We start from the raw sequence: 21623 nt of genomic DNA, 5'->3' as shown, positions 1-21623 counted from the left end.
TCAGGTGTTCAGGTGTATAATTGATATGTAAACTTCAAAATTATAGTATTTGCTAATGAATATATGAACATATTTATATGTTATGGGTTGGGTACTCACAAACACCCATTTTGTTGTATATACATGGATAAACCAATTTGAGCGAGGAATTGGTATAGTTCTTGTGCAACAGACCTTGGAGATCATTTCGAAGTCCTTAGGAAATCCAACGGTTTCCTCTCTGGTACTTTCCTCTTCTTTGACTCCTTAAATAGAACATGCTTCTTGGCAATAGGATCATACCGCACCTGTGTTACTAGAGGAGCACCTTTCTTCACTGATATAAACCTAGAGTAGCCCGTCAGCGCAGTAGAAACGAGCTTCACCACCGTGTTCTTAGCCTTGACCTTGGCCATTATCAATAATTATAATCCCTTGCGATCCAGCGTTCAAAACACTCACTGTTTAACGCTCAGCTAAGAGGCCATAACTACAACTACTATTGTTATAACGTTACAACATCTATAAAATCCAAAACCGGGAAGACTGGAAGGGGAGTAGTCCCCGTGATTTCTTACGTCTTGAAGTATATGCAAATTTTTCAGAAAGAAAAATTCTGAAAAATTTTGGTGGAAGAGACGCTCATAGTGTATAAGTGATGGGTGAAGTGTGTGTATATGTGGATCAGTTGCACCGTCAATTGTAGAGGGAGTTAAACGCTGAGGAATACGTATAAGAGCCAATGTCGCAAGCAGCACCAGAGATCATAGAGAACCCTGACGGGACGAAGAGTATTATCACTTACAAGACTGAAAATGGTGAGAAGTATAAGATTATTCAGAAGGTGAGAGATGTTAAGATAACTGAGCGTGTGCATAGATCTGTTGCTGAGAGAAGAAGCTGGGCCAAGTTTGGTGCTGAGAAGAACTCGCCACCTGGACCAAACAACTCTACTACACAATTCGGTGAAACCGTTGAGTTATTGCTTGACAGAAACTGGAGAAAGATCATTGAAGCCAGAACTCAAAAGCTTAAGGCATCTGCTTCTAAGACTATTACATGTAGACTGTGTGGTAACGCGCATTACACTATGAACTGTCCATTCAAGACCATTTTGAGTGAAATATCGGCATTGGAAGACCCAGCTGCTGCCGCTGCTGGTCCAGGTCTACCTGAAGAAGTGCCAGCTGGCAAGGCTGACTCTGGTATCACCGCAACAGGTGCTTATGTGCCACCATCTCGTCGTGCTGGTGCAAGAGATCCTTCTTCAGACGCTTACAGAGACGCTAGAGAACGTGATGACAGCTGTACATTGAAGATTCTACAATTGAACGAGAACGCAGATGAAAACACCCTAAGAAACGAACTATTATTCCCATTCGAACCAATCCAAAAGGTTGTCGTTGTCAGAAACAAGGAAACCGGCAGATCCAGAGGTTTGGCATTCGTTACATTCATTAATGAAGACATGGCTGAGAAGGCCTTGCACTTCTTGGACGGTAGAGGTTTCATGAACTTGATTCTACGTGTCGACTGGTCCAAGCCAAAGGTCCCAGCACCACAATAAGCGTACATTACTGATTAAACAATTGAATAAGTAGTAATTTATTTCTCTTGCCATTAATAGCATGCCCTTAAGTAATGTATGAATGTATATATAGATTCTAACATCATCACATCGTATCATTTTGATAACAAAGTTCATTTTTTATCTAACTGAATTAACTATAATGGCAAGCATAGGTCAGAAAAGTCCGGACTAACTAGCTATCATTTGTTTTGACCAGTGTGCTTTCTGGAGTTCCAAATTTAATTTTAAATAATGTTGTTTGATTTCGTTAAGGCTATGCGTAGCGTATATATGAGCGCGGGGCAGTTAATTGAAGATACTTACATAAAAGGAAATATACAAATAATATATATATTGCGGATGCCAATGATCCTTTGATATTCTTCAAATTTAAACAGGAATAAAATAAAACATGTGGAATGAATTCAAGTGAACATTCTAAAGATCTCTTCTATAATTTAATTTTGCAAAAATCATAATTAGCGTTAATTTCATTAGCATTACGACAGGTAACACTCATAAGGCCAGGAATAAAATTAATTAAAGACAATCGTTTGGAAATAAAGTAACATCATAAAGTGTGAATATAGTTATGCTGCAGTTGTTTATTTAGCATCTTCTGGCTTCTTAGCGACGAATAGGAACATTGGGGTGAAAAGCTTCTTTCTACCACCTTCGACCAAACCAACAGCGGCATTTTCTAGGGCAGCGGTAACTTCAACGGAACCTTGTGGGGCGACACCAACCTTTTCCATTATGGAGACCATACAGTTAGTGAATTTTCTACCGAAGTAAGAGGTTCTGAAGAAAGTAGCGATATCGGATAGAGATTGAACGTACTTCCATTCACCGGTCAATGGGTAGTACCATGGGATTTCGTCATCCTCGTCAGCAAGATCCTTAGAAACTTCGACTTCGAAACCGACGTTCTTCAAAGCTTGCTTGGCAACGTCGACGGTGAACATCTTTGGAATACCATCACCTAGCTCGATCTCGTAAGCGATCTTACGGTGCTCTTCATTGTTTTCGTCGTAGTTTTCGGTCATGACCCATTCGTAAACGGCGAAAGTACCACCTGGCTTCAGCACCTTGTAGATCTCACCGTATACACCTTCCAGCTTTGGAGCGTGGCAAGTGGCCTCGATCGCGTACACTTTGTCGAAGGAATTTGGCTCAAACTCCATGTTCATAAAGTCACCTTTAACGAAATCCATGTGGTCTTGCAAGTTATACTTCTTGGCGTAGTACTTAGCCTTTTGGATCTGGTAGTCGTTGTTGTTTAGACCGATGATGTTACAGCCGGTGAATCTGGCGATGGTACGGGCAGGGCCACCGACACCGCAACCGACGTCCAGCACTAGGTCACCCTTCTTGATACCGGCCATGTATGCCAAGTACTGTTCGTGACGAGCCATGGCGGCTTGGAAGTTCTCACCTTTGTAGAAACGGGAGAAGTGGAAAGAGGAACCCCAGCCGTACTCGTAGAAGTCCGTGACAACGTTGTAGTAGGAGTGAGTGGCCTCGTTGTAGTCCTCCAAACGACGGTCCTCGGCCTCTTTGTCGGTCTTACCGTCCCAGTGTCTCAAGTACTTGGAAACAGCTTCACGTTGGGCGTTACGGTTCTTGGACAGCAACGCGGTCAAACCGGTCCTGCTCTCGGCACCTTCACCGTGCAATTCCTTGGTGAACTCAGCTTGTCTCTGTCTCAATTCCGACTCAGACATCTTTTCCTTCTGTATTAGTATCGGGAGAATTTCAATTCCTTGATATATTTTCTGTTATACGCTTTAGAGACGTCAAGAGCACAATAAACTGTATATTGTCTTTACCAATATATATAATAGAGCTGTCCAGAAAAAATTTGCGATGTTTACCCGATAACTTCCGAGATTTGAGCAGAAAGGGTACGAAGGGCTAAACGAGTTTTCGCAATTTTTTTTTCTTGCTTGCAGATGCAGTAACAATCCACTGCAGGGTGTTGACGGGGGGAGCAAGGGAGTAAACGAGACAATTTACATCTTCGAGTTCGAATCAGAGGATTGCAATAGAATTAGAACAATAAGAACAATAGACCAACAATAAGAACAATAGAATACTACAATAAGAATACTGGCAATAGCAGCAGAGAAAACCCCTTCCGTGGGATCCCTTGTGAAGCACTCTCTTAGGGCGAAAAGCAACGAGCACCTCCTTCCCCCCCCCCTCCACCCTGCACTGCGGGTAACAATTCTCGGCGAAACGAGAAAATCCAAATGCCGCGGCGACGGCGGCGACGGCGGTGGGGGAGTGGGGGGGGGCTAACGATTAAATACTTGGATACGTATAATCAGATGATGTTACGTACATATGTATGTCATGGTTCACAAGTGTTGCACATGTGTAACACGTACCAACGTATGACACACACACCATGTATATGATTTTGTTGTGCATTACCTAACGCACCCGTACAGCAGCACCCCTCCCATTTAGAAAGAGTTTGTGTCTGTTGTACCTGTACTTCCCCGTACAGCCCCGTACAGCCCCGTACAGCCCCGTGTGTTGGTCTTTCTCCGGTTTGTATTTTGATTTCCGTTGTGTACTGTTTTGTACTGCTGCTTCTGTAGCCAAATGGAACCCGAAACTTTGTGTAGAAGGGTGAAAAAGGCCTTGGCACAGAACATAGCGGAGTGGGAAGGTACCCCTTGTTCCTGCAGCACCGTCTGTGTCACGACAGCACAGTGTCCTTTCCCGTTACTGAAAGAGGTGCTCTCCAGTTGCGAGTGCGGTAATTTCTTTGGGCGATACCGCATCGGTGAAGGACAGGTGGGAACTGGGAGGGGCTCTTCCCTCTCTCTATACACGTAAAACTGTGTGTGGGGGGATGATGGGCAGATTTCACCATTATATAAGAAAAACCCAATATGCAACAGTAACTACTTGATAAGCGCTTACTTTTCGAAACCGCACGCAATACCAAATACCAGAAGAGCCTACAACTTGAAGGTTTCTTAGACACGCCAAGGACAAGGACAGAGACAAGAACTAGGAAGTAAAAGATGGCTGAGGTGGATAACGGTGGCGCACAGAAGAGCAGCGCTTCGAGGAAGAAGCGGTACCAGGAGCTGGATCCTGAGACGCGTATGAAGCGTGTGGCACAGAACAGGGCTGCGCAGAAGGCGTTCAGGGAGCGTAAGGAGCGCAAGATGAAGGAACTGGAGCGGAAAGTGGTGGACTTGGAGAACTTGACAAAGCTGAATGAGGTGGAGACCAACTTCCTCAGGGACCAGCTGAGTATCCTGGTGAAAGAGTTGCGGAAGTACAGACCAGAGACGAAACAGGACCATAAGGTATTGAAGTACTTGGAGAAGCACAAGGGTGGGGCTGCTGGTGCTGGGAACGGTGCCGCCACCGGCTCGGTTTCCACATCGACAAGACACACAGATCTCGCGGCGTCAAATGCTAACAGAGTATCAAAGGATTCTAGCATCTTACCTGGTGCGAAGATTATACGGCAAGATCTTGAGAGTTTCAATGAAAATAGGCATTTCAACGTCACAGGTCAGTTGACGCCACCTGGTAACACGTCCTCATCAACAACAGCAAACTCGGTTGCCGCTAATGCAAAGAAACAGTCTATTCCACATTCTGACTCCTCAGATTCTAATGAATCCAAAAACACTTGGAACACAGACCCAACCTCATCAGAAGACTGGCTAGACGACGTCATGACCTCTCACAAGCAGATATCGAGGGGCCAATCGGGCTCGGGCATAGATTTCAATAACTTCTTCGATGAGCAGGTTTCAGAGTTTTGTACTAAACTGAACCAGGCGTGTGGTACTAAAGCATGCCCCATCCCACAGAGTAAATCGGCTGCCACGACTCCTCTACCTGGCACAAGCAGTAACGGCAACAGCAACTCACCAATGATTATAAATGATACAATGGGAGATGTTAGTTTAAACATGCAAGGCAATGAGCATGGGAATGCTACTAATAACCTCGTCACTGATCCAGCTTTCTTGTCAAATACATGGGATGACATGTCTCCCGCCTCAAATCAACACTCCACTGGTGGTGCTCCAGGTTTTGGACAATTGGGATTCGGTGATAACTTGTTAGGTAACGACATATTATTCTCTCCCAATTCTCCTGCCTATTCGCCTTCAGTGTTAGGTTCCGGGAGAACACAAGAGGTTTACAGGTCGCCAGCTGTACAAAAGGTAGTAGAAAAGGAAAATGAAAGTAAATCAGTAAATTTCCCATTCATCAACTCATCTTTGGCATTCCCAGGTGACTATGATAACAACTTTTTCAGGGAAACAACTGATCTAAACTTTGATGACAACGATCAAGACGATAACTTCACCAATAGTAATGATTTAGTAAACGACTACTTTACAACAAATATACCAGATACAGACAACTCTGACTCAGCACTAATAGCAAATGGATTGGTTAAAGAGGAGCCATCAATGCAAACAGAAGATACATTCAAAGTACAAAACACAAATGATATGCTCAATAGTTCGAGGATGAAAGAAACAATTGACAATCAAAATATTGGTGAGAAAACGACTAAAGATGACAACGAAGATGATGACGAAGATGATGAAAATGACAATACTGTCGTTCCATCACGGGATGATGGTCTCTTAAGATGTTCAGAAATCTGGGACAGAATAACGGCACATCCAAAATACTCTGATATAGATATTGATGGGTTATGCTCTGAATTAATGGCAAAAGCTAAATGTTCGGAAAGGGGTGTCGTGATCAACGCCGATGATGTACAGGTTGCTTTAAATAAGCACATGTCTTAATCACCTGTCTATATTATCTCGGTAGATCAAAATTCACATTCAAGACGCTCGTTACTGGCATACTTAAAATCATGTAAAAATGGACATGGCAGACTATCTCAATTTTTTTTTTATTATTCTTTCAATACAATTTAATACTGGTTTTTTTTATTAAAATTTCTTTTTAAGAGAAGGTTTTCCATTATTCTAATCTTTAATACTTATAAGAACTACTAAAATAGGAAGTCAAACTTAAAATATCTTTGTACATGTATACTAAAACCTATCGCGATCGAAGTTAGGTGAGAGGTGAATGCTTTCATTGTATAATGTTTTGTAAACATTCTTAGATATCAAATATGATCAATAACTATAACAGAATGACTAACAGATCCTAGATTATCTTCTGATCCCAATAATTCACGCTTTGGTCAAGAATGTGTATTATTCCGAGATTTTATGTCATACAGTACGCCCTCTCATTCGGTTATTTCTCTTGACATATCATCTCATCTCATTGAAACTTGGAATTAAAATGGTATCTTTTATCATATTTTAAAATTTAGATAATTCAAACTCTCGGAAATATATCGTATCTTTAAATATAACACTAGATAGACGGTCTGGTTTGATAGGATTTGATTAATGTGTTAATGTTGTGATCTATGAGTTGACTAAATGGAAAATTATCAAATCAGAACGCTACAGGATCAACTAACATCAAGTAAACTAAGAGATCGAAATGCAGGACTTCAAGAGCTTCAATCTATCCTGAAAGACAATCCTGGATTTATTGCTAACGAACAAATTAATGGTTTATTAAACACACTATTGAGTTTATTAGAAAATGAGGCGGGCAAGTATATTGATAGTATAGAAGATGATACGGATTCTAGACAACGGAAAGAAAATATATCAATTAGCAGATTTTCAAATATCACATATACTTTAAGACTGTTCATTGAAACTGTAATCGAAAAGTTCAAGCTTAGCCATTTAAAGCTAACAATATCGGCTGTTAAGGACCTATTTTACAATGACGCCAGAATAATTGTACCGGTAATCAATGATGTAACATACTGCATTCTGGCAATTGTAAAATCTGAAATATTTGGAAACAAAATTGGACCATCTCAATGGCTTGATGTTGCTGAATATACACTTTGGCTGATAAAGATAACATCCTCAAATAGATCAAATATAAGAGCACTCACTAACTCTTTAGATACCTTCTATGTCCTGTTAATAAAAGGTTCAATTTCACTTAGTAAAGTTGCGAAGGAAGCCTTGGTCATAATAACAAATTTAATCGTTTTTGAGAAAGGTGAAACTGCTACTACAAATGTCTTACTATCCATTTCCTCAAATTTGGTAGCTAGGTTGCATTGCCAGCATTATTATGATACCACATCTCTAATAATTGAATGCTGGAAACTCTACACACGGATTGGTAAAACAAACAATTTCAATTTGTTAAATGACATTTCAAAAATAGATATCTTTGGTGGAGGACTATTGCAAAACCAAATTCCAATTATGCCTGGACAAGAAATTATGGGAAGCCGTATCAGCCACAGTGTTGTATTATCTACATTACAGGACTATATTCCAATGAAAGTAAAAGAAATGTTGGATGTTGATCATTCATTGACGATTGGTATTTATGACGACCTAAACAATTCTAATATGGATTTGACGTATAATACTTTTGCAAAGACACACTGCAAAGATCTAGCATGGTTAAGACTGTTTGGACTTTATGACACTCTATGCCTTTATTATAGACTATCTAATCAAGAACGAGAGAATAATGCTACCCAAATTCTTAAGAAGATCAAATATGAAGGTAGTTTACAATCTAATCTGAACCAATGCAACTCATTATTAGACTACTCTCAGAGTTTGTTAGAGTCGGGTGATCCGTTAATTCAGCTACTGGGATGTAAGCTATTCTTTTTGCTAAATTTGGATCACCCCATAGCATGTAATACTGAACTTATTGATAGACTTTGTATTAACACCAATAATATTTCATTGACTTCGTGGCATCTCGCGTGTATATTTACTAATATCAGTTATGATTTGTGGAATTTTGATGAAACCCTATACCTCAAGGTTCTAAAGTATATTACCCCACTATTATCAACTAGTGAAGTAAATATCATGGCATGTCTGATATTTAACAAATTACTTCACTCCTTGACAAGAGAACCAATTGATGAGCTATCATCTCTGGTTAATAGCATAATCGCGTCCCCTGATTCCGTTTTACCTATAGAAATTTCATCTGTTACCTGTGAAGCATGGCAGCATATTTTTGTGTTTGCGATAAACAATCTCAAAGTAGACAACTCCTTATTGCTTGATTCATTTAGTAAGTGGATTAATCACAATATAACACAAACTATCCATATTGAGCATTTAAAATTGATATTCGAATTTTTCCTTTGGTCACTTGATGTTGTTGTTGGCAGCACATCGCATAATAAGCAACACAACACCTATAACCTATTAAATTTGAAAACAAGCGATAGTGCCTTAGCAATATGGTATTTTTATGAAAACCAAAGAAAGTTTTTGACACAAACCATACAAACAAGTTCACAAGCATCGGTCAACACGAAGTCCATGGTTTGTCCAATAACCAGCACAAATATAAAGATTCAGTGGTTGTTGAATATAATCGATAACTATTTTACTACTTCTAAAAACCACAGTTTGAAGTATACTTTTGCTATTTCACTGATTTACTTTATTAATTTTATTGAAAAAAGTGGTAAGGTATACACATATTTGAACCAAGAACTAAACCAAAGGTTGAACTCGATACTTATCGAATTGGATTTTCTGTCTTTTGACAAATGGGAAGAGGGCAAACAATTTATTGAGATAATCTGCAATCAAGAAACTTTCTTCAATAGATTGCACAATGACGTAGTATTCAAAGATAATATTTTACTATCATTGATTAACTTGTTTGAGAAAGAATACAGTCATTTTTTGAATGCAGATAACGGGTCCACTGCCAAGACTGGTAATGACATATATCTCAACCAGCGCAGTATTTTGCGTTTTCGTACAGATATTAAATTAATGACACAGTTTTTCACTTGTGTGGACAGTAATGTTCCGGGGAAAATTGGCATATATTTGGATAGGTTATTGTTATATTCGATGGGTCCGAATGAGTCTCTTGTTTTAGATGAACTTTTATCATGGGTAACCAACCCGTCGAATAATCAATATTACGAAGTCCATTCCCTTGAAAAATTATGTCAGTTTTTAGCCAAATCACTGCTAAATTCGAAATATCAGCTTTCTGATTTCTCAATGATCAGGCTTGGGTTATTTTTAACTTCCACTATCGAGTTATGGGTAAACGTGAAATATAATATATTGAATTCTGATTGTAATGACTTTCTTATCTGGATAACCAATAACTTAGTGCAAAATAATTTTGGTGAAACAGGCACATTTGTTGTGCTGATAAGGTTGTTCATTTCTGTCTTAAAACACAACTCTACAGTGAACAGCAGCTGCGCCATTAAGACACAAGATTTATATTCAATGTTGATATTTTGCATGAGAAACGTTGCTTATTCGACTTTAGGTAATATTGTTGATGAATTAAAAGCTTACATGTCAAAAAAAAGTCATAAAAACCGGAAAACCATATTGGATGATTTAGTTGAATTATTTGAACCCATGCCTGAAAGTGTAGAAAAGGCTGCATCATCGTGTTTTGTATTATTCGGCTTGCTGGACTGCAATGACACAAATTTTGTGTACACCTTGGATATATTTTCAAACTACGGTAATATTCCTCACATATCATTTTTTTTAAAAAAAGCAGTGAAGAATTATGTCAACAATTATTATCAAGGAAACAAAATTCAATTGTTGAACGTACATATTTTAGAGGTCATCCGACAATGGACTAAGAGAAATGATACTGATCGTCAGCTTTATTTTAACTCTGTTATTGGAAGTCTTTTTGGTTTTGGTTCGATACAAGAATTTGAAAGGCAATATAATAGAGAAATATGCGCCCTAATATTTAGTCGCTCGGATAGTGAATCACTAGAAAGAAATTTTTTTTCTGATCGTAATACTAGCAAATGTGAGATGTTAAGAAGATCTCTATACCTTCTAATTCCTTTGTCATATTACGATAATGGTGTGGGAGATATGGTTTTCAATAAGCTCAAAGACTCTTTCCGTGGCCAATTGGAGAGCGTTCTAAGCTCTAATTTCATAATCGTTATGCGATATGCTCTAAAGTTATGTGATTGTAGTGATTATACATCTGTTTTAAATGAGATGCAGCGGCCAAATCAATCGAGCTCACTCCTAGAGTTGTTTATGGACAGCGAGATGAAAAATGCAATAAATAGAATGAATATTTATATCACTGTTCATTCTGTTATAAAAATTTTCAAAAATTGTGGTAGGAGTAGACAAACACTATTACTTGATCTGAGAACTCTTATATTATGGATTATCTCTGATATACAAAAATCAGAATCTAGTTGGGAACAGAATAATCATTTGAGGCAGTTGCAGCTGTTGGTATTTTTATATGAAGACACTTTTTTACAATCAGTTCTACATATAGAATTGATGAACTGGCTATCCTATCTCCTTAAAATAGAGAACATTGAAGCCGATGTATTTTTACTATTAAATTGTTTGTTATCATTGATTAAGCCTAACAGTTTAGATAAACCTGATTCACTTACTCTTTTTTTTTTAAATGTTTTACACTTTTACGTGAGAAATAAAGAATGTTTAAAAATTGGGGACGAGGATATGAATATGTTATCTAATAATCTGTCTACGGTTAATAGTATTGCTTTGAAACTCCTTACCAATGGGCAGGTTACTGATCTTATTTACAATCAGGTTGGTGATCTAACTTCACAAATGTATTTTGCTGAGGAGGTGGAACTGTTTGCCTTGTTGATGACATTTGCACCCCCTATGCCAGACTATGTTAGTCACAAGATGAATAAGAAATTTATTGAATATGTGTACAAATCAAATAATTTGATTGACATAGACAATTTTTCATTATGGTTTAGTGACTATTCTACCCAATATTCCTCTTTAATTTTAGAACTGGAAGAAAACTCTTCGTTTTGTGAAAAAGATGGATTTGGTATAGATGATATGGAAATAGTTTATGACTTTTCTGATAGTGCGGTTAGCGCTATGTATTCGGTATTATTTCGAAGCCTTATATCTATAAAGCCTACCATAGGATTCAAGAGTTTTGCTCTGAGTAATATTATATGCCATCTTATTTCAATAAACATCCTAAAAGATAAGGATTTACTGAGTAAATTTTTGCGTGCAACCAAAATGAAAATTGCATTCTCAGCGAAAGAAATTGATGAAACAATAATTGAGCATTTTGGAAAATCTAATTGTGGTTGTGTTATCTCCGAGCACTACCTTGAAAGTGAATTTTTTGACACAAATATTCCTTATAAAGACTGGTTGGTCAAACTCTGTATGTTTTTCATTTCACAAATATCTTTGAACTCAAAGGAAATTCAATGGTTTATTCCTTTGTGTTATGAGTCTATGGATTTTTGTAAACAAAACGTTTGTATATTTTTTCTGGCTGCGTTTTCATTTGATCATCGGCGAATGAGTTCAACTTGGAAACACATATTTTCACGTTTAAATGACCTCACAATGGCAAGCGACTGTCTAGCAAAGTTAACACTATTGTTGTCATTCATTCGTCTTATACGCTCAGGAGCTCTTCAAGGGCGCAAAGAATATTCAAACTTATACCAGAAAATTGAGTTCAAAGGTGTTATAGATGCAGCTTTAAAGATAAAGGATTCAAAATTTGCATTGCAACTTTTTGAGGAAGCATACATGTGCGAAAACGGTGATTATGATGTTGCTCTTTTGACTAGTATATATGAGCAATTGGATGATGTTGACATGTTATATGCGTTGCCAACACCAATTTCACTAAATGGTTTTATTAAAAATGCTAACAGACTATCACCGCATTCTTTAAAAGCACTGCAGTTGAATGGTGCATATTTTGATGCAAACTTTAATCATCTGGTAGATAATGGATCTCACCAATTAGTCAATACCCTCACAGGAATGGGGTTTAATGCGTTAGCGGATATCGCTGATCTAAGAACTAGCTGTGATAATCCTGCAGATGCTTATCTAAGATGTCTTCAGTTGGATAAATGGGATCTCCCGAAACCCAAAGCAATTGACTGTAAAATAGTTTCATTTTACAATACTGCTTACGACCTGAGAAATACTAATATAGAATTTGTTGATCTACTACAGAATGCAGAGATACAACTTTATAAAGCTAAAGCAAATTTTTCAAGCAAGTTAGAATGGTTTGAAACAATTAGGGAATATGTCAAAACTAAGAGAGCCATTATTTCGCTGAAAACTGACACCGATATATCACGATTCAAAATAGACCATGTAATAAACCCTGATAGGTATCTGGAAAATGCACTTATTTCCGACATAAAGATTAACTGGCAATTTAGATATTTGATGTTAAAGATATATGTTGAACGAGAGAAATTCGCAAATGAAGCTATGAAATGTATACCTATTTTAGAGCTCATTCACCAGACTGAATTAAGTGTCGACTTTCATATCCAACAGACTTCGCTTTCTAGAATATTAAGCATGGAAGCTGCTATGAAGAGATTTCATATTGCAGATACAAATTTGGTGGAGCAGTTGAGTAGGCATGTTTCTTATGTGACAGCTTTAGCTCTGCGCGAATTTGGTGAAACCAAGGCACCGTTGACTATATTATCTAAATTGTTATCTGATAAATCCTACAAATTAAATTATAATACCTTTGTAAGTGACGATGAGGTTCGTGCGCAGCTTATATGGGATAGTTATCAGGCTAAGGTGAAAAGTGGTATTCAAATTTTTGAGAATGATGTCGAACATTGGGATGTTTCGATAAACAATATACGGTCCGCTCCGGATACAATATATAAGGTGGCTAACTTTTTGAATCTTGAAATTAGCCGTCTAAATGGGAGTGATCAACTGAAAGAAAAACAGAAAAGTTACAGAAGGACTAGGCAAGAGCTTAAAGATATTGAAAGTGTGGTTAAAAGTTCCAATTTATCCAATGAGGAATTATTAGTAGGACAAAAGCATTATCACAATCTCAAGACGCATATGGAAAATGATAGACTGGCAATTGAAAATATTTGTCTCACTAGAAAAAAACTCATCAAGAGAGCACTTGACTATTATGTCCAAATACTAATATTGACCAATAATTATGATTATGACGTTTTAGATAGATTCTGTGGACTCTGGTTTGAGAATGATGATGATGATGACATTAATACAGACCTCACTTCAAAGCTGTCACAAATTCCAACGTGGAAATTCTTACCCTGGGTAAACCAATTTACTTCTAAACTCTCACTACTTAAGAGTAAATTCCAAAAGCAATTATGGTATATCATGAAAAGACTTTTGTATAAATTGCCATTTGAGACCGGTTATGCGGTCATAAATCTACAACTTTATGAAAAATATAGTGATAAACTAGACGAAAAGATCTCTGAAAAGATCAAAGCTGCAAATTTAATATTTGATCAATTGCAAAACAGTCAGATTAGCGTTAAAGAAGGTGAATACTTAAGAACTATTCAGGAGTTTTGTTATGCAACACTAGAAATAGCAGAATTGAAGGTGAAGGGCAAAAATGCTCAAATATCATTAGAGACACTTAATATTGGAAGATATTGGATCACGGAGTTGCCCAAAAAAAACCTTCCTTTACCAACTGTAACTCGTACTATAAATTCTTCACAGTATACTCTTGATTCCTCTAGGAATATTGTGAAGGTTATTGGAAATATCACAATAACATCTACAGGTCTTTCTTTACCTAAGGTTATGACTCTACTTTTGTCTGATGGGTCAAGACATAAGGTTGTTATAAAATATGGTTCTGATGATCTAAGGCAAGACGCCATCATGGAACAGGTTTTTCAGCAGGTGAATAAGATCTTTGGTAAAGACGTTGAAATGCGAAGGTCTGATTTACATATGAGAACTTATAATGTTGTTCCCTTGGGGCCAAAGGCTGGTTTGATTGAATTTGTGAATAATTCTTTGTCTTTGCATAGCATTCTAACTGATATTCACAAAGATGATAATTATAGTTGGTTAGAAGCACGCAGAAGCATGAAGGATGTTCAGTCAAAAAGCGACAAAGAAAGAATCTTAACATATCTAGATATCACAAAAAAAATTAGCCCAAAATTTAGAAACTTCTTTTTCAATTCATTCATTGATGCCAATGGCTGGATATGTGCCAAGAGGAAATATACAAAAGGGGTAGCCACTAGTTCTATGGTTGGTTATATCCTTGGTTTAGGGGATAGGCATTTAAATAACATTTTGATAGATACCACTACTGGTGAACCCATTCATATTGACCTAGGTATAGCATTTGACCAGGGTCGGTTATTAAAAATACCTGAGTTAGTGCCCTTTAGATTAACTAGAGATATTATTGATGGTTTTGGGATAACAGGTGTTGAAGGGATATTCCGCAGAACTTGTGAGCAAGTGTTAAATGTTCTCAGTAGAGACTCTGAAAAGGTTATGTGTGTTTTAAATATCTTGAAGTGGGATCCCTTGTACTCATGGGCAGTATCTCCTTTCAAGAAGCATAAATATATGTATGATGATAACTTAGAGGGTCATATGACGACTGCAACAAATAATTCTAAAGTTATTGAGAGGAAACTAACACCAAAGCTAGACTCAGATGAAAATCAGCAATCTTATAGAGCTCTAAAAGGTGTTCAAGAGAAGCTGGATAGAAATGGTTTGACGATAGAGGCAACAGTAGAAAAACTGATACAAGAAGCTGTCGATGAATCTAATTTAGCCTTGATCTTTAATGGTTGGTCTCCATTTTATTAGGTCTTAGGCTTCTCATGAAAATTACGAGGTGTATATTGTATATAACATTGTACTTTAATTTTCATTTTTGCATTTTTTATATTTTGGATGACTGAGCCGGACGTAGTGGATTAGGTAAACTGCACAACATAACATAGGTAGGAAAATGGATTAAACGTCAATATACATATTTCATTTGTTAATTAATTATAAATAATAGTTACAAGTAACAAAATATCTAATGCGAAGCCCCAAAGAAAAGGGATGCAATTAAGGAAGTAATCATGATTATTATTCCCCAAATAGTCATCACTAAGCCAATATATTTGAATATGACAGTTGATTTACGTAGAGGTAATTGATTACCATTAGAGGTATACTCCGTACCAATCAAACTCCAACCAAAATATCCAGGTAGTATAAATGATATAGTTGTTGATCCTGTAGCACCGACAATGGCTAAAACCCGTGCTAGAGAGGTAACTGAGATTGCCAACAGGTAGGAACAGAATAAAATACATGCTGTAATAATCATAAATCGCTTTGTATCCATGCACTCTTCCTCTTTATCATTTGCTCTTGAATTTATAGATGTCACATCGTTATTGATCTCGAGATTATCAGCATCTACTGCCGTCAACTCATATGAGGTTTGCGGAGAATATCTGTCCTGTACATATTTTATCATGTTGTTGATAGATTCTCTCGCAGGATGACATTGCAAAGGAAATGCCAGCATTACTAAAAGAACAATTGCAATCCGACCAATAGTGGTAGATAATGTATCAGGATATAATGCAATAATGTTTCCTGTAATGTTGTCACCAAATGTCAGGTAACCGGTACTACCAATGACAACATATAGTACAAAGGCCACCAGTATTGATACAATTGCGATATACCTAACGTAAGTAAATCCAGTATTTTTCTGTTCATTTATTACTGAGAACATGTTATGATGACAAGTGTATGCAAAAACAAATATAGGTAAGGTGGTTAAAGGTGTTGGCTCCCCATGAGGTAAACCAACTGATACTTCACCTTTCAATTCTCTTAGTTCGGTTGTCTGATGAGCAAAATGAACAATAACTAGTATACACAAGTATGCTACAGAGCCAATAGCAATCATAGAAGCGTATCTTAAAGAATTCAGCCTCCTCATAAAGCATAGTGGCCCCACAATGAACAACATGACGAGAGTGATGTTAACGTTTCTACTCAGCAGTAATCCAGACGATGATACTCGGGACCATATTTTAGGCATAAGATCCCCAACCACAATCATATATGATACACCTACACCAAAACACTTGATAGCGATTGCAGCGTCAAATAATATTGAAGACGCCGGGTTCACCACCTGCGCTAACGAGAAAAACGACACGTTCTTCAAAGGACCGTACTTGGCAATTCGAGATTGTAATAGAAGACCCATCATAGAACACAGTCCGCAAAATAGCAGCATAAATATCGCTGGCACCAGGCCGAACGGTCTGAAAGCATACGGTATTGCCAGAATACCAGCTCCGCAGGCAGTATGCAACAATGTCACAACACCGGACCGTGCTGTTGACATTCCCTCTTTGAAGTTAGTTGGTTTACTGGAGAGTACTAATCAATGACTGTGGCTAAGTGGTCATCTTAGTCATCCCTCTGTTGTAAACACTATTCAAATAAAGCTCATCGCGTTTCGCTCTTGAGTTGATCCTGAAACAAGGATTGGCAAAAATAGTAAAGATCAATAATGAAATCGAATGGGATATTATCTTATATACAGGAATAGATAGCTACTATGTAGTGTGGTGTAATAAATGAAAGAATGCAGTAGATACATGAAGCAGGGATAAAGCTTACATAGCTAAACAAACTTGCTCAGTAACCTTTCCTTCTGGCATCCTTGACAATCTCGATGAGTCTCTTGAAACCTTTCTTGAAATCACGTCTATGGCGTTGAGATCTCTTTAATTCCGCAGCTTTACCGGGCTTCATGTGGAACCTCTGCTTTCTCTTATCCATGGGCACCCCATTAGCAATCAGTTTAGTGGTCAATCTTCTCACTGCAGTAGCAGTATCCCCATTTATCACTCCAACTGTTCTACCAGCCTGAACACCTCTAATAGGCGTCTCCAACGCCTCCTCTCGTAGCTGCATATCTTCTGCACTGACTAGGATGTTAGATTTCTTGTCCTGTCTCATACCAAACCCTGACATCATACCAGTCGTCAGAAGACTCTGCTTGTCAGCCAACTTATCGAATGGATTGATTGTCTTGCCATTGTTTAGCACCGCTCTGCAAGCAGAGAAACTCCTGTAAAATCGCAACATGAACCTAATGTTATTGGTCCCTGATGTGCTGTTCCGCTCGAGTAGACTAGTTTCTGGTGACTAGTGGTCTCAAAACCGTCTATTTCCTTTATAACTTCAAGTTTAAGTTTCAAGAAGGGCACATTGCGAAGACGTTGGCCATGATTAGTTGGCAAGCAAAAGAGGGAAGGCCCATCTGGGGGAGATGAGCTACTTTAAATTAATTAGGTTTATAGTGTCCAACAGTAGCCATCTGATGCTGATCTCAACCGCTTCAACGATGTACACCCGTATTGACCCTGAGCAGCTTGTTTTCGAAGACGTGGTACAGTGCCGGCGTGTTCTTAGAGTCAGGAATGTCAGCGATGAGAATATTATATATAAAGTAAGGACTACAGCTCCTGATCTATACATTGTGCGGCCAAATGTACACACCATACTACAAGGACAAGAGCTAGAGCTTGAATTTGTGTATCTGGGCCAGGAGACCTCACATTCTGGCAGAGACAAGTTCATGATTATCACGGCACCAGTTGGCGATACTAGTTATGATAAGCAGGTACTGGAGACTGATTGGGACAAGATAGTCAGCGGAGAGTTGAAACATCGTGCTGTGTCGAAGAAGATCCCAGTGTTGATGACCAGTGAGGAAGGTGTGAGAGGTGCTAGGGAGTACATCCCTACTCGGAAATACGTGATAATGCTCTGCGTTATGCTGGTCATTGTAGCATATATTCTTAAGAAATTGTTTTAAGACAAAAATTGGAGGGTCTGAGTTCTATGGTTAGAGCGAACGGTTACAAGTATTCTTTTGCCAACCGGATTGGCCTTTATATGAAAAGTATGGATACATGTACCTTTTTTATATCGCTATAGAAAAAAAAAACTGGGAAAATAACCAACCAAAAGTCTTACATAGTATATATAGAGTAACAAGGCGGTAGAAATAAACTTCAGCTAAGCGATCGTAAAGATGAGAAGTATGCAGAGGCATACGCTCCGTACCACCTATTGCTCCTTAGCTTGAACATTTAAGAAACCACCTTGTAAAGTCTTTAGAAAAAAGACCCTTAACATGCTTGATATTCTCAGATAATATGATATTAAAAGATATAATAATGGTTTTTTTAAATTTTCCTTTAAAATTTTCTTTTCGGTTTGCTAATATGATGGTTACTTTGAATAAAAATGGGTTATTATTTTAATGTAAAGTTAATTTATTGGATGATATTGTGAGTTGTATATTTTTGGGATTAATGAACATAATTGTTACTATATTTAAGCTTCCAAAGCTAGACGACCCTTAGCGTTGGTAACCTTGACACCCAAAGCCTTAGCTCTAGCCAACAAAGTAACTCTGTTCTTGGAGGAGACGTTGTGGGCAATTTCGGCGGCGTAAGACTTGGTGTGCATAGTCAAAGTTTCCAAATCCTTCAAGTTAGAGACCAAGACAACCTTGTGACCAGATGGAGACATGAACTTGGTCTTCTTGTTGGAACCGTAACCGATGGTTGGTTCAGAGATGTTACCTCTGAATCTTCTTCTGACGACAGAGTCGATACCCTTTTGCTTTCTCCAGTTCTCGGAGACTCTGTGGTATCTGTCAGAGTGATGACGCTTGAACTTCTTAGTGTGCTTCTTGACAATCTTTGGGTGAGGTAGAGAGGCAGCCATCTATAATCAATATTTTTCTTCTTCTTTTCTTACCTAGGTATAGTAAAGAAAACAATCTGTTAGTAAGAGTTCTTCTATCTTCTGTTTGAGCAGTTAAGACCCTCCCAATCCCTTCCAATCGAAAAACATTACAACTTCCCCCATATAGTTTTCCCAATTTCAGAGGTCGGTATCGCCTTACTCGCTCGCGCTCAGCTTCTCATTCAGCTTTATAACATACCTTTACTTTAGTTCTTTTGATCTGTGGTCCTGATGGAAGTTATTATACAACCAATATAACGTACTATTATATTATACCAATATATTTTAATACAAGTTTCGCCTGTTAGTGGTGTAAACTCACTACACTGTATAGCGTCGACAGTTTGCCCCGATGCCAAAGTAAATTTTTCAGAAATTTTTCAGAAACGGAAATTTTTGAAAAAAAAAAATTTTCAGTCATGCAGAACGTTCACATCATATGCCAAACTCGTGCCCCACTACACGTATCCTTCACCTCCCCCCGATTGCCCAACACCCCCACTCTCTCCAGCTTGCAGTGAGAGGCTGTGCAACACGCTTGTGTGCGGGTATTTCTTCGCACATTCTCTGGTGTTCCACTAAACCACGTACACATGTCCACACACATCACACACACATCACACACGTCCACCACTAACATTTCTCGTACACACCAACCGTGTATTCGTGTATGATAATGGCATTTGAGCTATACAACTCCCACCCCACCCCACACTCACTCACCATATTGGAAAAGGGTGGGCAGTTACCATATTAGGCGATCTTTGAGGGGAAGCTGTTCTCAGATTCGAAAAGATTGGGGGAAAGTGCAGATTTGTGTTGTAATATTGTGTGTATGGGTGTATGTGGGTGTATGGGTGTGCAAGTCATAAAACTTTCATGTTTAGAAGGAAGTCCACTTTCGATTACAAAATGACGTCATTTTTAGAAAAAAATTTATTAGAATATTTGTAAGCCCATTGTTTTAAATAAGGCCTGGGCAAGTATACCATGTGTGGTAGTAATAGTATATTGTGCTGTGTTTAAAATTGTGTACCGTACTATGACTACAATGGGAGGTCCCTACTTCAAATACTTGTAGCTAATGTCTTGGAATGCAGGTTATCTGTAATATTGTCTTTTATGCTAGATATCACCCGATAATAACGTGCGCCTCACATGGTGGGATCGCTGCTGGAGCGATGATCTGTGGGCTCTGAGTTTTCCTTAAGTAGGAGTGGGAATATATTAAATATATAGCCCTTATATTGTAGCGTGCTTGTCTTTCACTCTCATACATCTCCCTCACCCCGCAAGAGTAACGAGAGCTAAAAATGTCTTATAATGAGGAGCAAGAGAAAGTGGTGTTGTCGGTGCTGTCCCATGACAAGCATGCGTTCTATGACATTCTGAATGTGGAGCGCTCCAGCAGCGATGTGGATATCAAGAAAGCGTACAGGAAGCTCGCCATCAAGTTACACCCGGATAAGAACCCCTACCCGAAAGCACACGAGGCGTTCAAGCTCATCAACAGGGCTTTTGAAGTGCTCAGCGACTCGCAGAAGAGACAGATATACGACCAGATAGGCAGGGACCCCGATGACAGGTCCTCCGGTATACCGAGCAGTGCAGCTGCGGGCGGCGGCCGCGGTGCAGCTGCTTACGGCCCAGGATTCGAAGAGTTCAACCCTTTCCAACAGTTCTTCTTCCAACAACGGCAACAGCAGATGTTCCCACAGGAAGACCTTTTCGACTTCTTGTTCAATGGAGGTATGGGGGGCGGCCCAGGCGCTTCATTCTCCTTCGGCGGACCTGGCGGGTTCCGCATGTACACAACAGGCAACGGCCCTTTCCAAAGAGCAAGGTTCAGAAGAGCAGATCCTAGAGAGGCTTATAGACAACAGCAGCAACGCCGCCAAGGAAATCAAGAAAATGAATTGGTCAACTCGGAACTTTACGAAATGCTGCGGATACTCGCTCCTTTCCTGCTGCTTTTCCTACTGCCATTGCTGGAAAGGTTCATTTTTGGTTAGCCTTACTGCCACACATTTCTATTTCTTATTATTTTAGTTTCGCTCGCAATATTTTATTACACCGTTTTATTTTCTGGTTTTTGTATGGTTCAATTATAGAATCGATAAGTTTTACGACATGAATAAAGAGATTTATTCTTAAACACTTTTTAGGATTCATAGAGACTGACAATGCTTTTAGCCCTATGCATAATATCGAGGATGATTTTTCCAAGATACATATGTTCTAATATGGTTATACCTTTTCCTTGACCAAAGCAATCAACAGATGTCGTTGAGTGTCAGTATATTGGTAGATATCATGACATTTGATAAAAGTTGCTCATTTCG

General features: G+C 38.5%; 10 protein-coding genes across 10 annotated transcripts; 5 read left to right on the top strand and 5 right to left on the bottom strand.

Moving 5' to 3' along the window:
* Positions 1-182: 182 nt before the first annotated feature.
* On the bottom strand, positions 183-395 carry MRPL39 (mitochondrial 54S ribosomal protein bL33m; the record flags this gene model as incomplete). Its single annotated transcript, XM_002999505.1, has 1 exon — positions 183-395. The coding sequence occupies one exon, from the start codon at positions 393-395 to the stop codon at positions 183-185; it is 213 nt and encodes a 70-aa protein (XP_002999551.1).
* A 326-nt stretch (positions 396-721) lies between these two features.
* Positions 722-1546, top strand: TIF35 (translation initiation factor eIF3 core subunit g; the record flags this gene model as incomplete). Its single annotated transcript, XM_446998.1, has 1 exon — positions 722-1546. One exon carries the CDS (start codon positions 722-724, stop codon positions 1544-1546), a length of 825 nt encoding a protein of 274 aa, XP_446998.1.
* Positions 1547-2154: 608 nt separating this feature from the next.
* Positions 2155-3273, bottom strand: ERG6 (sterol 24-C-methyltransferase; the record flags this gene model as incomplete). The annotated part of the gene is made up of 1 exon (XM_446997.1): positions 2155-3273. One exon carries the CDS (start codon positions 3271-3273, stop codon positions 2155-2157), a length of 1119 nt encoding a protein of 372 aa, XP_446997.1.
* A 1314-nt stretch (positions 3274-4587) lies between these two features.
* Positions 4588-6354, top strand: YAP1 (DNA-binding transcription factor YAP1; the record flags this gene model as incomplete). The annotated part of the gene is made up of 1 exon (XM_446996.1): positions 4588-6354. One exon carries the CDS (start codon positions 4588-4590, stop codon positions 6352-6354), a length of 1767 nt encoding a protein of 588 aa, XP_446996.1.
* A 657-nt stretch (positions 6355-7011) lies between these two features.
* On the top strand, positions 7012-15303 carry TEL1 (DNA-binding protein kinase TEL1; the record flags this gene model as incomplete). The annotated part of the gene is made up of 1 exon (XM_446995.1): positions 7012-15303. One exon carries the CDS (start codon positions 7012-7014, stop codon positions 15301-15303), a length of 8292 nt encoding a protein of 2763 aa, XP_446995.1.
* Positions 15304-15520: 217 nt separating this feature from the next.
* Positions 15521-16858, bottom strand: AVT5 (amino acid transporter; the record flags this gene model as incomplete). The annotated part of the gene is made up of 1 exon (XM_446994.1): positions 15521-16858. The coding sequence occupies one exon, from the start codon at positions 16856-16858 to the stop codon at positions 15521-15523; it is 1338 nt and encodes a 445-aa protein (XP_446994.1).
* Positions 16859-17154: 296 nt separating this feature from the next.
* On the bottom strand, positions 17155-17607 carry MRP21 (mitochondrial 37S ribosomal protein bS21m; the record flags this gene model as incomplete). Its single annotated transcript, XM_446993.1, has 1 exon — positions 17155-17607. One exon carries the CDS (start codon positions 17605-17607, stop codon positions 17155-17157), a length of 453 nt encoding a protein of 150 aa, XP_446993.1.
* Positions 17608-17791: 184 nt separating this feature from the next.
* On the top strand, positions 17792-18340 carry GVI51_H04367 (motile sperm domain-containing protein; the record flags this gene model as incomplete). Its single annotated transcript, XM_446992.1, has 1 exon — positions 17792-18340. One exon carries the CDS (start codon positions 17792-17794, stop codon positions 18338-18340), a length of 549 nt encoding a protein of 182 aa, XP_446992.1.
* Positions 18341-18864: 524 nt separating this feature from the next.
* On the bottom strand, positions 18865-19260 carry RPL32 (60S ribosomal protein eL32; the record flags this gene model as incomplete). The annotated part of the gene is made up of 1 exon (XM_446991.1): positions 18865-19260. The coding sequence occupies one exon, from the start codon at positions 19258-19260 to the stop codon at positions 18865-18867; it is 396 nt and encodes a 131-aa protein (XP_446991.1).
* Positions 19261-20594: 1334 nt separating this feature from the next.
* HLJ1 (type I HSP40 co-chaperone HLJ1) lies at positions 20595-21293 on the top strand (the record flags this gene model as incomplete). The annotated part of the gene is made up of 1 exon (XM_446990.1): positions 20595-21293. The coding sequence occupies one exon, from the start codon at positions 20595-20597 to the stop codon at positions 21291-21293; it is 699 nt and encodes a 232-aa protein (XP_446990.1).
* Between the last annotated feature and the right edge of the window lie 330 nt (positions 21294-21623).

This window comes from Nakaseomyces glabratus, chromosome H (genome assembly GCF_010111755.1).
Source record: "Nakaseomyces glabratus chromosome H, complete sequence".
NCBI classification, from domain to species: Eukaryota; Fungi; Ascomycota; class Saccharomycetes; order Saccharomycetales; family Saccharomycetaceae; genus Nakaseomyces; species Nakaseomyces glabratus.
This window is presented reverse-complemented; position numbering and strand designations above follow the sequence as displayed.